The 14,771-nt window shown below is 38.8% G+C and overlaps 1 protein-coding gene across 3 annotated transcripts; it reads left to right on the forward strand.

Annotated features, from left to right (window-relative positions):
* Positions 1–685: 685 nt before the first annotated feature.
* LOC137597778 (SHC-transforming protein 1-like) lies at positions 686–13,152 on the forward strand. Of its 3 annotated transcripts, none has more exons than XM_068318364.1 (14): positions 686–820; positions 992–1,093; positions 1,164–1,627; positions 2,977–3,047; positions 6,552–6,612; positions 6,860–6,976; positions 7,088–7,141; positions 8,556–8,607; positions 8,705–8,831; positions 10,439–10,628; positions 11,145–11,217; positions 12,175–12,262; positions 12,335–12,482; positions 12,575–13,152. In XM_068318364.1, the coding sequence occupies exons 3-14, from the start codon at positions 1,166–1,168 to the stop codon at positions 12,746–12,748; spliced, it is 1,617 nt and encodes a 538-aa protein (XP_068174465.1). In that variant the 5' UTR covers positions 686–820; positions 992–1,093; positions 1,164–1,165; the 3' UTR covers positions 12,749–13,152. The 3 variants fall into 3 exon arrangements, with proteins under 3 accessions (XP_068174465.1, XP_068174467.1, XP_068174466.1); XM_068318366.1 differs by having other exon boundaries at positions 7,091–7,141; XM_068318365.1 differs by lacking the exon at positions 992–1,093 and having other exon boundaries at positions 698–820.
* The last annotated feature ends 1,619 nt before the right edge of the window (positions 13,153–14,771 follow it).

A 14,771-nucleotide genomic window follows, 5' to 3' on the forward strand; every position in this document is an offset into this window, starting at 1 on the left:
TTGTAGATTGCAGTTCTGTTGAATGACCACTAGGGAGGAACAGAACTCTCCTTTATGATGTTTTATGTCCCTATGAAGGCTTCTCTGGTCTAGTTATCACTGGAATAAAAATCATGAAGCCAGTAATAGTTCAGACTCTTAACTAATTATAACTGAATATAGACAAACCGCTTCACTATGTGCATGTTACTTTTGGTAATAAGCTATCAAAACTAATGCAAATGGCTCTTCATGTGAGCTATTTGTATATTTCTCGAATTAGATGTTTGTATTTGAACATAATTTTACTGTGTAAATCATTTTAACTTCAAGTTTTTTGTAACTACCTCCTAAATTTACAGATTAAACGTAAGAGAAAAGAGACGAGCTGAGCTTGTAGCAGCACGTTTCAGTTAAACTAATGTACTGTAGTGTATAGGTTTGTGTGTGTGTGTGTGTGTGTGTGTGTGTGTGTGTGTGTGTGTGTGTGTGCAGCATGAGTCACCCTACCAGCATGTGATTGGATGGTCGTTCATGGGTGAGGGAGGGGGGCTGGAGGGGGAGGCAGCCTCAGGGGCCGTCTGTCACTCTCCCCTCCACATTCATCTGCAAGCAGCATCACAGAGGAGAGGGAGTGAGCGAGAGCCTCTCATTCATAAAAAAAAAAAAAAAAAGAGTAAGTTAATTCATAAAAAGCTGCACAATGATTGTGCCTCAGAAAGAGAGGAGAGGGGGGTGGATGCGGAGGTGAAGCAGAAGTGGAAGCCTGGCAGTGGAGTGAGTGTGTGTTAGTGAACAGGACGGTGGTGAGCGTGACAGGACGGCCCCCTGTCCCACTAAGGTGAGTTCAATCTGCTACAGTGTGGTGGGGATCTCTTGTGGTCCTCTGAGGACACTAGATGCTATAAGATCATTTCTCAAAGATCAAATGATGAGTAATTTCATCCAAAAAAAAAGTATTTCCTGTCTCTTCTTCTTTTTCTTTTTGTTCCTTCTTGAAAATTTCTTTTAGTTGTTTTCCTGTTTGACCTCAAAATCCTCTCCACGGTCAAGTTCTCCTATTATGAGAGAGCAAATCTCATCCCGGTTGAAAACAAAGACACCCCTCTTCCAGGTAGATCTTCACTTTTTACGGCATTATCAGTAATCAACCTGCATCTGTCATCGTAACACTTCTCCCACAGGCATGCTGAAGCGAACAAAATACAGTCGTCTGCATAACGAATCGCTGACTCTGGAGGATCGGCCCTTGAAGATGGACTTTTGCTCAGAATCTGATTTTGCCCAGCTCGATCCGGGGATGCCCCACCACCACCACAGGGTGTCCACCCTGAGGGGCTTCATCCCACGCATGGCAAACATCCGCCTACAAAGCCCTGTCTGCCTGCACGGCTTGAGGGGGCAGGCAAACCGATCCAGGGGTTGCACATCAGAAGTGACCCCCGATAGATCCTTCTCCACCGGTGACTGGGGTTCAGGAACTAATCAAAGATTCCGTAGCCAACATTCCCAAAGTGTGCCCCCATCAACTGGGAACATTCTCACCCCTTCTGCTCTAAGCTGCACCAGGAGACCCATCACACTGACCCCCAGCTGCCCCCCTGGCTCCGAGCAGACCACAAGCAGAGCGGTTCACCATCACATCAAGGTACCTTGTGTGTCTTGTGTGTGTGTGTGTGTGTGTGTGTGTGTGTGTGTGTGTGTGTGTGTGTGTGTGTGTGTGTGTGTGTGTGTGTGTGTGTGTGTGTGTGTGTGTGTGTGTGTGATATTCCTCTACCTGACTGACCTGCTCGTTTTTCTCTGTTGACAATTTGCTTACAATTTTTTGTATTTTTTTATTATCAGAATATTGATTTTGTCAATATAAAGAGTGAATTTAATCTCCTATATGGGATCCCGGAGGAGAGTTTAGGGGTTACAGTTTCTTTCCTGACATGAACACAAATATGAACACGGGGGTCACACACATAGTTGCACCGTCTCTCTCACACACTCTCTCTTTCTCCGTATAGGCAGTAATGACTCATCGTGGCTCTCTGCTCCTCTCTAGGTCTACACTGCTTCTTCCTCTGTGTGTGTGTGTGTGTGTGTGTGTGTGTGTGTGTGTGTGTGTGTGTGTGTGTGTGTGTGTGTGTGTGTGTGTGTGTGTGTGTGTGTGTGTGTGTGTGTGTGTGTGTGTGTGTGTGTAATTAGGAGCAGGGCTTGTGAGCTGATCACTGATGGAAATGAGAATGGACTGTCTGATTCAACAAATGCACCACATTTCCTCCTGTACCCCCCCCCCCCAAGTCAATGGACTTACTCATCCTGCCTCTAGCCTATAGGGTCTGTTGTGATGAAGCTCCTGGCCAATAGAAGCAGACTTAAGAGTGTAATTCAAATTTTCCTGTGGCACCACCATCAGACAAATTAGACATGATTAAATTTAGCATTGAATGTAATTATTTTTGTTCTGATTTGCACCTTTCTTTTGCAGCACACTAAGTGTGTTTTAGTTAAAACTCGATGACTTGCATTCTGTAGTTTTCAGCAATTATTTGGGAGTCCAGACAAAGACTGGTGCAAAAGATAAAAAGAGGGAAAATGAAATGAAATTCATTAAATTGTTCACATTTACTAACCCAGATGAATACACTTTTTAAGAAACCTGTTGAATAGGTTGGACTGTTGGAATCATCAGACATGTAAAAAACTGTGTCATCTGCATAGTGGAAGATTCTGAGCAAGTTAACAGAACTGTGCTACACAAAATCTCCCATCCTTGAGATTTATTGGAAAGATAACCTCCCTGTCTTTTGTGTGTGTGTGTGTGTGTGTGTGTGTGTGTGTGTGTGTGTGTGTGTGTGTGTGTGTGTGTGTGTGTGTGTGTGTGTGTGTGTGTGTGTGTGTGTGTTTGATTTATTTCATTCATGTCTGATTTGTCTCTCTGAGGACAAATGGTAAAGACATATTATCTGTATTTTTCACATTTTCTGGGCTTCTGTTGTGTTTTTCTAGTACATGGGGAGTGTGGAGGTGACCCAGTCCATGAGAACGCTCGACTTCGACACAAGAAAACACGTCACGCGGTACGGTACCACCGCAGACCTCACAATATGAATATGTTTACTGGAGGATTTTGATTAAACCTGCTAACCAGAATATGCTAACTAAAATCATTTCTGAAACGTATGTTTGAATAGTTGTGGGATAAAGAAGACTAATAAAATGAACTGATTATTGCCTTGCGCATATTAAGTATTAATAAAATGTAAAATTATCTCCTAACAACAAAAAAAGAAGGTGTTAAATCAACATTATGAAAATGAATGAAAAAAGTAGAAACAGCAAACAGTATTTATTGTGCTACGCAGGCATTCCAGTGTTTTTGCTTCAACTGCATCCATCTGCATACCCAGTGTGCAGAGATTACGAGCACCAGATTGTTCAACATCTTCTAAAGTACTCCAACACGTCACATGATCAGTGTTTACATGTTTACATGCCCCACCCCCACCCCCACAGCGACTCTTGTGCCAAGCCTTTCCAGGTAGATCATCACTTTTCCAGCATCATATTCAAAAATTCTTCTAGTCAGACTCTGAGATTCTTCACATTATTGTTTATGTTTTAAGGACAAAATCAATTTAAACATGTAATTGTTCATAAACTGGAGTTTTTCTCCCAAAAGCGCTGATGGATAAAACGAGCTCTGTTCCCATCAGGACTGCTGAATGATGGCTCTGAAAATCCAATTAGATCAATTTCCTCCAAATAATCTCACATAGCTCTTATTAGGAGAGAGAAGACAGACCTCAATCCATTACATTCATTTTTTTGTTGTGGAGAAACGCAGTTCCTGGTAAAATGCATTGCTTCCTGTGTAGTAGGATGTTACTTGTGTGTGTGTGTGTGGTGGTGGTGGTGGTGGTGGGGGTGAGTGTGTGACCTCTCTGACCCCAATGTCAGATGTTTATTTTGCATAAAACAGTGTTTTGTTTTCATTACTTTAAAGGCAGATTTTCTAATCTAATTTCCATCTATTATATTTTGGAATGTGTATTCAAGCTTTGTCTGACAATGAAAGAGCTCATTGATTAGCATCTCTTTATTAACAGAAATATTTCTGGTAGAAAAAACCTACAGTAGAATATAAATAATGGGGGTACAATCATAAAAGTTGATACAGTATTTGAAGACTTTAACACGAGCATTTATATTTTCGATTTTGAATTTGAATTGAGCCAACAACTAGATGTGGATATTACACATTTTAATAACATTTATCAATAAAAAAACCCCCACCACATTATTGATGTTTGACTGGCTGAATGCAGCTTATCAATGCAGAGTCAATAATTCACGTTACGACCTCCACTTCTAGATGCACTTTTAGATTAACACACATCAGAGTGTGAATGTTTTTACACTCTGATGCGTTACAGAGTGGCAGACTATAATAAAATTTGAAGTTTCCATACAATAATGATCATTTGTCTCTGCTTGTCATTCCATATTACCATGGATGTTTGTCCATATAAAACATTGTAGAGCTTGAACATCGTGGTTATCCTCCAGAGACGAATGACATGGCCTTCATGGGGTTATGAGAAGAGTGAAAAGGGAAGAAAAACACCAAAACAAAGGAAGCTTTTTACTCCATGCTTCAACAGTTTAGCTGTGTGGTAGTTATTATTTGATTAAGTGTGCTGAAGTTGAAACCTGTGAGGAGGCAGCGATCAGAGTCACACTGTCTGTGGAGACGGAGAGGACCACCCAGTTCCCAGAAATCTGGAGGTTGATTCGATCCAGAGCAGCAGACGAGCCCTCATTCTGAGATGTAACTAATAAATGCAACTAAATGTAACTAAATGTAATGTAACGTAAATGTAGCTACTCCTTAATGTTAAATAACTCTGAATTTATGACTTATTCATGTTACAAAAAATTACAGTTGCGTAGACAATTATGTTCATTTGTTTCTCTGTTCTAACATAAAACTTTTTAATTTGTCAGGTTATTAAACCCACAGAACTCCATCAATCAAGGATCAAACTATCAATGAATAAAGAAAAATAACATTAAACACAAGTTAGGACATTAACTTTGTTCAAAATGCTTTTTTCAAAAATTCAATTAGCTTAATTACTGCATTGTGATAAATTTTGGTCAAAGTACACTTTTTTTTAATCATTTATTTTTAGACACCCTACCTTTTATGTTCTCGCGGGCCACATAAAATTATTTGATGGGCCACATTTGGCCCCACATTTTTGTTTTACTCTCATATCCAGTATGTGAAGTATTTGCACTGCATCTGCGTACTTCTATTACTCAGTACTTCTTTTTCAAATATATTTAATTTAGACATCTTTTTAACTTCACTACATTCACATGACATCTTTAGTTACACGAGTAACTACAGTTACTTTTCAGATGTTACCAAACTTTAAAGTAAAAACAATGTGATTCATAAAACAACATATTTTGAAGTTTTTGACATGTGATTACAATAATACTTTTTACACAGAATTTTATTTTTACCAATTCCGATCCCTTAATCACGTCACAGTCTCCCAGAATTATCTTGTGAAGCTTTTGGAAGTTGACCAACCCCAAAGTGGATTCAAATCTGGATTCATGTCTTTGTTTAGTAACTAAAACAAGCTCTGAGGACACCCCTTTGCATTAATCTGTGCATCCCTCTGCCTGTCTGTTAGTGAGCCGGGTTACAAAAGGTCATCAACTGGATACAGAATTTTAAAAATGATTGTTGACCACGGTTGGACAATTGTACGATTCTTTTTATTTTTAACTTAATGATTAATGTCCACACAACCTGGACAAATATCACACATTTATTCTGCAGAGATGTGATTGTGATCAAAATGGAGCTGAACTGATCTTGATTCAGTTTGGTGTCAGAGTGGATGGTATTGATCTGGATCCAGAGGGACAACCATGAGTGAAATATTGATTTTTCTTCAAATAACTGTTAATTTAATATAGATTCTATTCTGATTCAAACTTTTGGAATCATATTTTTATGATAAAGGAGTCATATAATAATCATAAAAACAATCAAGTGACTATTTAGGAGTGGTGAAGTTTGTGCTGTCTGGCTATTTGAAACACACACCACTGATAATATTCACATTTTGTTTTATTTGGAGCATTTTTATCTATAATGGAAGAAACTTACATTACATTTCAAGACTTATACATCTTGAAAGCAGCACAGTTTATAACACTTTATTTTTATTCATGTATGTGTGATAATATGTACGTAACTCAAAACTGTTAGTTAAAATAATGTAATTAAAGTTCAATATTTCTCTCTGGCAAGACATGTAAGCATAACGCAAGAAAATATAAGACACTAATATGTAATTATTTAATTATTAGACATAATAAATGTGTGTGTGTGTGTGTGTGCGTGTGCGTGTGCGTGTGTGTGTGTGTGTGTGTGTGTGTGTGTGTAGGTGTGTGTGTGTGTGTGTGTAGGTGTGTGTGTGTGTGTGTGTGTGTGCGTGTGTGTGCGTGTATGTGTGTGTATGTGATTATAATCTGCGTATTTGTGTTTGCGTGTGCAGAGAGGCGATAAGCAGACTGTGTGAGAGGGCATATGCCAAGACGACAGTGAAAAATAAAAAGGTAAGTAACACACACTCAGCAGCAGTCGCATACCAATACAGTTAATGCACACACACACACACACACACACACACACACACACACACACACACACTCACACACACACACACACACACACCACACACACACACACACACACACACACACACACACACACACACACACACACACACACACACACACACACACACACACACACACACACAGACATTAGCAGAACAGTGATTTTGATGGTTGTCACCATCAGCCTGTGTGCAGACAGCTGCCTGCTGTTCTGGGTGGAATCAACCTCCAGTTTTCTGGGAACAGGGTGGTCCTCTCCGTCTCCACAGACAGTGTGACTCTGATCGCTGCCTCCTCACAGGTTTCAACTTCAGCACGCTTAATCAAATAATAACTACCACACAGCTAAACTGTTGAAGCATGGAGTAAAAAGCTTCCTTTGTTTTGGTGTTTTTCTGCTCCTCTTCTTCAGAAGATTGTCCATCATCCCATGCAGGCCATTTCATTTGCCTCTGGAGGCGACCCGGTATGTTCATGGTTCACAAACACACATGTTCATGGAGGACAGGTATAGACAGTAATTAGATAAAACGTGGTCCACAGCCAAAACAGACCCCGTTAGGATTATATATATCCCTTCTATTATCAATATTCTATGTCATTTATGTTATTGTTTTCTCGGAATAACAATTTAACTAAAATAAAGGCATACTTAGGGTGTTGGTATTTATGAATGTGTGTAATTTGTTTGCACATCCTGTAAATTTGAGATAGAGTAATAAAAGTTTAAGAAGAATTCCAATGATATATAATAATTTCCTCTATGCCATCATGCTTTACAAATGGTGTTATATTTCGTTTTGTTTTTTGTTTTTGCACTTATAGACAAATTCCCTGTGTTCATAGATTTATTTCTGCTGTAGAAATTTGTCTTATATAATATTATTTTTAATATTCTCTCATTGTAAGAGAATATTAAAATTGATTATTTTAATATTTTTATTATTTATTTATTTATTTATTTATTTTGTTTTAAATAAAATAAAATAATATTAAATAGATGAATGATTTCAAGAAAAGAAATCATGGAATCTTTTTTTTTTTTTTTTAAATTTAACTTGTCCAACAATGCTGGTATGTCCACTCATCATCTGCATGGGTCCCTGAATCTACTCCAATATACAGTAATCACTCATATTTATTTTTGATCTATTTCCCTGTCACTATTATTTAATTATGACAGAATTCACTTGGTTTCTACGGATTGAAGAGCTTCTTTATAAATGTCAAATATTTATTGAAATATTTAATATTTATATGTCAAAATATATTTTATGGGATTAAAGCTCCATGATTAATTATCTAATATAATCTGTCAGGTCATTCTAGGCCTAAATTGTCTCACACATGATAGACAGTTAAGGGAATTAAAGTCACTTTAGATTTTATGGTGACAGCTATTCAGCTGATAGGGATCGAATCAATTAAATAAAGAATAAGGGATGGTTTCTGTTGTATTACACGTGAACATGTGCGATCTACAAATCAATACTGTTTTATTAACAAACACACTGACTTGAAGTAAAACCACAGGACATTCCTTGGAAGACGGTGTGTGTTATTCTTGAAAGAGGAAACAGCTTATTCATCCTCACAGATTGAATTAAAAGGTAGTAAAATCCCCCCACCCCCCCCACTTCTGAATTGGTCTGACGTGACCTGTAGCTCATGTTTGCAGACAGATAACTCATGTTAGCAGACAGTCACTGCTGTCAAACTCAAATTATTGAGTCAGTTTCATTACTGAATGATTTTAATCTATTTGTGCTGTGTTTAAATACACGCCACACATGATGCAGGACTTTGCATCTTGGAGCTATTTGAGGCCACAGATCGGCTCCATCCACACAGTTTCAATCACTCTTGATTCTTTTGTCCAGGACATGGCGGACTACATCGCTTACGTTGCCAAGGACCGCTTCAATCAGAGAGGTGAGGGCCGTTTAATCTGTCATTGATGAGCAGGGTGTCTGGCCGTCGTTATGGTGTAATAACCCCCCCCCCTTTGTTTTGTGTCCATCTCTGCCAGCGTGTCACATCCTGGAGTGTTCCCGGGGTCAGGCGGGGGAGGTCATCCGCAGCATCGGTCAAGCCTTCGACACGTGTTTCCGCCAACTTCTCAGTCACACACCTTCGGTCCTCTCATCCAACCCCAGGTTGTCATTCACGCCACAGACCCCTTTTTGATGAAATCAAATTCATTCATTTATTCATTCATTTTCTACAGCCGCTTTTAAATTGAATTATGAAATCAAATAAAATTAAGAGTGATATTTATTTCCAACAGGTCATTCTGCAGTAGATAGCAATTCTTTCATATGAGCTTGCGTCAGACACATGTTCTTTAGTTGTAGTGTTTGTGTATCTTGTTAGAGCTGTAGTCACTTTCGAATAATCAACATAATTTTGCTAAATCAACAGAGGATTACACTGTATTGTTTAGGTCATTTTTAAGAAACTATTTCTTGGTTTTTTGTTCTAAAATGCAGATTTATTTTTTAACAAAGTGTCCGGGTAGACACTTATATTTAGAACAGGTTTTATTGTTGCCCATACTGCACGAGGACCATTTTTCACAACTATTTGACATTTTTAATTACAAAATAATAAATTTATTGATGAAAACTCCAAATTATTTGAGAGCTTGTGCTGCATTCACACACATTGCCTCCACATGCTTGCAGATATTTCAACATAAATGGCAGCAAACTAAACGAAACCCAAAACAAACATTTAAACATTGGTTGACTCGTTGCCGATCAGTAAATCTGATTTAGTCTGATTTACTGATCTGATTATAATCTGTCTCTGTCACACCGAGTAGGATTTGGACCTAAATGCAGGTACAGAATTTTTTTTCTCCATATTTTAATAAATTCAAAGCAAAAATCAAGAAAACACAAATCTAGTAAACTGGAGTCATGAGCAGCAACACAAGAACAACCAAAGGCCAAACCAGCTTATAAAGCCTCAGGCTCATCAGCTACTGTATATCAGGTACAGGTGTGGAGACAAGCAACAGGTGTGGGGGCGAGGCTCCGCCCACAAGTTCAACCACTCCTCCTGCCACACCCCCCCACAGCAGAGCAGGAATATCCAACCATAACATCTTCACAATCAGATAAACACTTCTCTAAATGTAACTAAATGTAATGTAACTAAATGTAACTACTCCTTAATGTTAAATAACTGAATTTATTACTTATTCAAGTTACAAACATTACAGTTGCACAAAAAAAAAGTTTGTTTGTTTCTCTGTAATAACATGAATTCTTTCAATATGTCAGGTTATTAAACCCGCAGAACTCCATCAATCAAGGATCAAACTATCAATGAATAAAGAAAAATAACATCAAACACAAGTTAGGACATTAACTTTGTTAAAAATGTTTGTGTCAAAGTTAAAATGGGCTGAATTAATGCATTGTGGGAAATGTGGTTTATAGTCAAAGCACACTTTTCAACTTATTTATTTAGACAGTCTGACATTTTATGCTCTCGTGGGCCACATAAAATGATGTAGAGGGCCATATTTGGCCCCCTGGGCCTTGACTTTGACACATGCGTTCTAGGCTATTATTATGATCCTCAATATGTGTTTCTTTGCATGTGTGTATGTGAGTGTGAGTGTGAGTGTGAGTGTGTGTGTGTGTGTGTGTGTGTGTGTGTGTGTGTGTGTGTACGTGTGTGTACTTAATGTTAACTGCATGCATTTTAACACACATCCAGGGTCACCCTGTGAATATTGTGTAACTTCCTGCAGAACAAACATGACATTCTGTCATAAATGGCATCCAGTGACGACAATTAAAGACCAAGAGGCAAGGAGTGACACTGAAGCCGGTGAACACGGTGAATACTACAACGTGATCCACAGAGGGATGACCCCCGCTGGGTGGCCGGAGCACCAGACCGCCACAACAGAGGATGACCAGGATACTGAGGACCAGAGGGTGAGAAAACATGATATGATCAGTGTGTGGAAATACATTATAATTGTTGCGTGGGTTCTCTCCGGGTTCTCCGGTTTCCTCCCACCTCCAAAAGCATGCGCTTCAGGTTGATTGGCCGGTCGCACATTGACCGTAGGAATGAGTGTGTGTGTGAATGATTGTTTGTTTCTCTGTGGCTCCTCGGTGCACTGGCGTCGTGCCCGGAGTGTCCCCCGCCTCACGCCCTGAGACTGCCGGGATAGGCACCGGCTCCCCCGCGACCTGCGTTTGCGGATTAAGCGGGTTAGAAGATGAATGAATGAATGAATGTTTATTACCAGTATATGTGATTGACATTTTTATTTTATCCTGCATTGTTTTGTATAATAACTGCATTTGAGGAGCAGAAGAAAACTTAAATGTTGTTGGAGTTTGTGTTGATGTGACCCGGCTCCTGTCATCCACATCAGCTGTTGAGCTTTAAGTGTGTTTGTTGAGAGCACCTCAGTTTGTGTGACTCATCTAGTTCTGTTTCAGGCTTATTTATCTCCACCAGCTCCACAGCAGGAGAATTGCGCCATGGCAGAAGGAACTACAGCTCCCCCTGCAGGTTAAAATCATCAGTACACTTTCAGTCGAAATTTTATATATGCACATATATGACAGGTTTATTATTATAATTTTCATTATAAATTATACTATAAATTATGTTATTATAATATAATACAATATAATTATTATATTATTATATAATAAATTAGTATTTAAAAATATAGAATAACACATCCCATGTTTGCTGCATTATAATGAATACAAGCTGGTTTGTAAAACTCAGTTAAATATATTAAAATATAATGTTATACTTGTAGAAATCACATTATTTAGCAAACTTACATGCAACCATTAAAACACTTTAACTATCAGTTCATAGTTAAAACGATGATACTTTAAAGCACATGTGTCAAACTCAAGGCCCGGGGGCCAAATGTGGACCATCACATCATTTTATGTGGCCCGCCAGAGCATAGAAGGTCAGAGTGTCTTAAAATACTGTAGGTCAAAAGTGTGTTTTGAGAAAAACTTTAATTCTCACAATGCAGTACTTGTGTTTGATGTTTTTTTCTCTTCCCTTTATTCATTGATAGTTTGATCCTTGATTGATGGAGTTCTGTGTGTTTAATATTATGACAAATTCAAAGAATTTATGTTAGAACAGAGAAACAAACAAACGTTGTTTTTTTTTACTATGCAGCAGTAATGTTTGTAACTTACTGGTAAATAAGTAATAAATTTAGAGTTATTTAACACTAAGGAATAGTTACATTTATTTTACATTACATTGAGTTAAATTTAGTTACATTTATTAGCTACATCTGGCCCTGTGAGGACAGCTGATATATTGGTGTGGCCCTCAGTGAAAATGAGTTTGACACCCCTGCCTGTGATTGATTATATATTAGGTTGTGATCATATGAATCATTACAGAAGGTGTTGAATTCAGTCTGTTGTCTTAGTTTAAATCATGTTTGAAGAATCCCACACTGATCTTCTACTGAATCCTCACCAGGTTCTGACTTCAGTCTTCAACGGTCCAGTCTTCTGTCTGAGACTCAGACCCAGGATCTGATCCAGGATGAGGTCTGGTTCCACGGCAGGTGGGGAATCCACATCCTTGAACCGTCAGAACCTTTTTTCCTTCCTGGTTCACTTCGTCTCCTTCATCCCAGGTTGGGTCGAGAGCAGGCCGAGTCCCTCCTCACATGCAGTGGTGACTTCCTGGTCAGGGACAGCGGCTCCGCCTCCGGTCAGTACGTCCTCAGCGGCATGGAGGGAACCACAGTTCACCACGTGCTGCTGGTGGACCCACATGGACAGGTAGAGCAGTGATGATCTTTTATTCCACAGCAGGAGGAGCAGGAATCCATTTTCACGCCTGCTGTATCTTTTTTGTGTGTGTGTGTGATCAGGTGCGGACGCGTGATCAGGTGTTCCTGACAGTCGGACACCTGGTCCGTTTCCACATGAAGAACCAGACGCCCATCGTGTCTGGAACTAGCGAGCTGCGTCTGAAGCAGCCCGTCCTACACACACACACTAACACATACATTCATGGACGCTGTGTAATGAGTTACCTGAACTAAGTGAACTCTAAACCTGTAACTTTAAGCACAATTACTGGTGTGTGAAGGAAATGGCCTGAATACTGTAAGATTTACAAAGTAATTGATACAGAAAACTCCTCATCCTTTTACCTTCTTAATGTAGAGCTAAAGTATTGTTTGTATTGACAATCTGCGGAAGCGGTTCATTTTCAGATCAGCTATAATGCATGCAAAGAATAAAGTTTTTATTGTGCATGAAGTATTTTAAAAAGTGCTTTTTGAAATATTTTGACAGAATGGATGATTGTACTTCGTATTTTCTTTTTTTGTAACTTTTCTTACATCTGTGGACAAAATCCAACATGTTTCACAAATAATTCTTCACTTAATATCATATAATGACACAAACGTGAAGGGGGTAAATAGCTTCTATATTTCACACACACACACACACACACACACACACACACACACACACACACACACACACACACACACACACACACACACACACACACACACACACACACACACACACACACACACACACACACACACACACACACTCCTGCCTTCTAAAACCACAACTACAAACACGACTGCTTGAATCTGTGCAACTTAAAAGCACCTTTTTTGCACGACTTGTGATGAAAGTGAATTTTTATTCAGTCAGTATTAGTAGAAACTTCAAGCACATCAACGCAGGAATCTTAAGCCTTGTCTGCACAGGGTCATGGGAATCCAGGTTTTCTCAACAAATTAATACCACATCAGAAGTGTTTTAGTGATCACAAGAAAACAGTACAGAGATTATGTCGGCCTGAGATATCAGCCACTGAAGTGTTTGAGCAAAATTAAAAGCTCATGATCTACATGTAAAATGTCATTTAAAAATCTTCCACCTTTATTCCTCTATTTTAGTAGTATAGGTCATGTTTGTAGGTGGATAGACGCGCTATGATAAAGTCTAAGCAATAAGTATTTCCCAAGAAATCACCAGGGCCCAGTCCAAAATAAATGCAGTATATATGTAGAGTACTGTATATACTGTATGTACTAAGTACATATGGTATACATTCTGATTATTTTTAAGAGAAAAACACTAAAAACTCAAATTTAAAGTTACTATAAATAGACAAAGTGATGAGTAAAAAATAAATAAATCAGATTTAAGTTATTGAAGTGTCCTGGTGTGATTATTACGCTAAAAATGAGATGGAATTATATTACTGTACCGTGCAATAAAATTTCAGCAGCAGATTCAAGTTCTTTTCAGCAGCTGGACGACCTGTAGAGGTTTTCCTCTCAAAATTCTCTCTCAGTTTTTTCTCTCACTATTCTGTCTGAGTTTTCTCTTTCAGAGTCTTTTCTCATTATTCCCTCACATTATTCTCTGTCGGCATCGTCAGTTTTCTGTATTTTCAGTATTCTCAATATTTCTCTCATTTTTCTCTCTCATTATTCTTTCTCAGGATTATCTTGCAATATTCTTCAAGTTCCATCTTTTTATGGTTATCCTGATGATAAAAGATCATCTTTTTAAAATCAATGTCTGATTGGTTGATATCACCCGATTCACAGGGTCACGGCTTCCGTTGGCCTCCTTAGCAGAGTGTTTGAACCACTAGATGGTACTATCAGTCTGGACAACAACCCATTCTCCTTCACAGCACGCTGAAATATCCTTACTGGAACGATCAATTCTCTTTTGCTGGTTTTTAAAATTGTATCTCTTCAAAACCTTCAGATATGAAGATTAAATGATCACATCCTGCCTCTCATGGTTCTGTCATTTTTCTAGAAACAGATGTGGATCTGAAAATGTGAAAATGGTTGGTAGTAAACAGGCTGTAATAATTATTGCAACACTCCTTCCTCGGGTTTTTTTTTAGCGGCTTGTCACTTGTAGATTTTGGTGAAATAAAAGTTAAGTATGAGCTGGAAACATGCAGTCAGCTGCCGTAGGGCTGTGGCCCTCGCCATCCCCTGAGGGCCCCAGAGGTCCTCGCCCTCATTAATCACCCTAGAAAAGCCTGTTAGGCTGAGATCAGGGGATCTCTTG

The sequence above is a fragment of the Antennarius striatus genome, chromosome 1 (genome assembly GCF_040054535.1).
Source record: "Antennarius striatus isolate MH-2024 chromosome 1, ASM4005453v1, whole genome shotgun sequence".
NCBI classification, from domain to species: domain Eukaryota; kingdom Metazoa; phylum Chordata; class Actinopteri; order Lophiiformes; family Antennariidae; genus Antennarius; species Antennarius striatus.

Bases quoted from the DNA above. Each gene is read 5' to 3' on its own strand.
- LOC137597778 (XM_068318364.1), top strand. From the start codon at position 1,166: ATGCTGAAGCGAACAAAATACAGTCGTCTGCATAACGAATCGCTGACT. The intron at 6,613-6,859 runs GTAAGTAACACA...TGTCACCATCAG, and splicing joins CGACAGTGAAAAATAAAAAG to CCTGTGTGCAGACAGCTGCC. The intron at 7,142-8,555 runs GTATGTTCATGG...TCTTTTGTCCAG, and splicing joins TTGCCTCTGGAGGCGACCCG to GACATGGCGGACTACATCGC.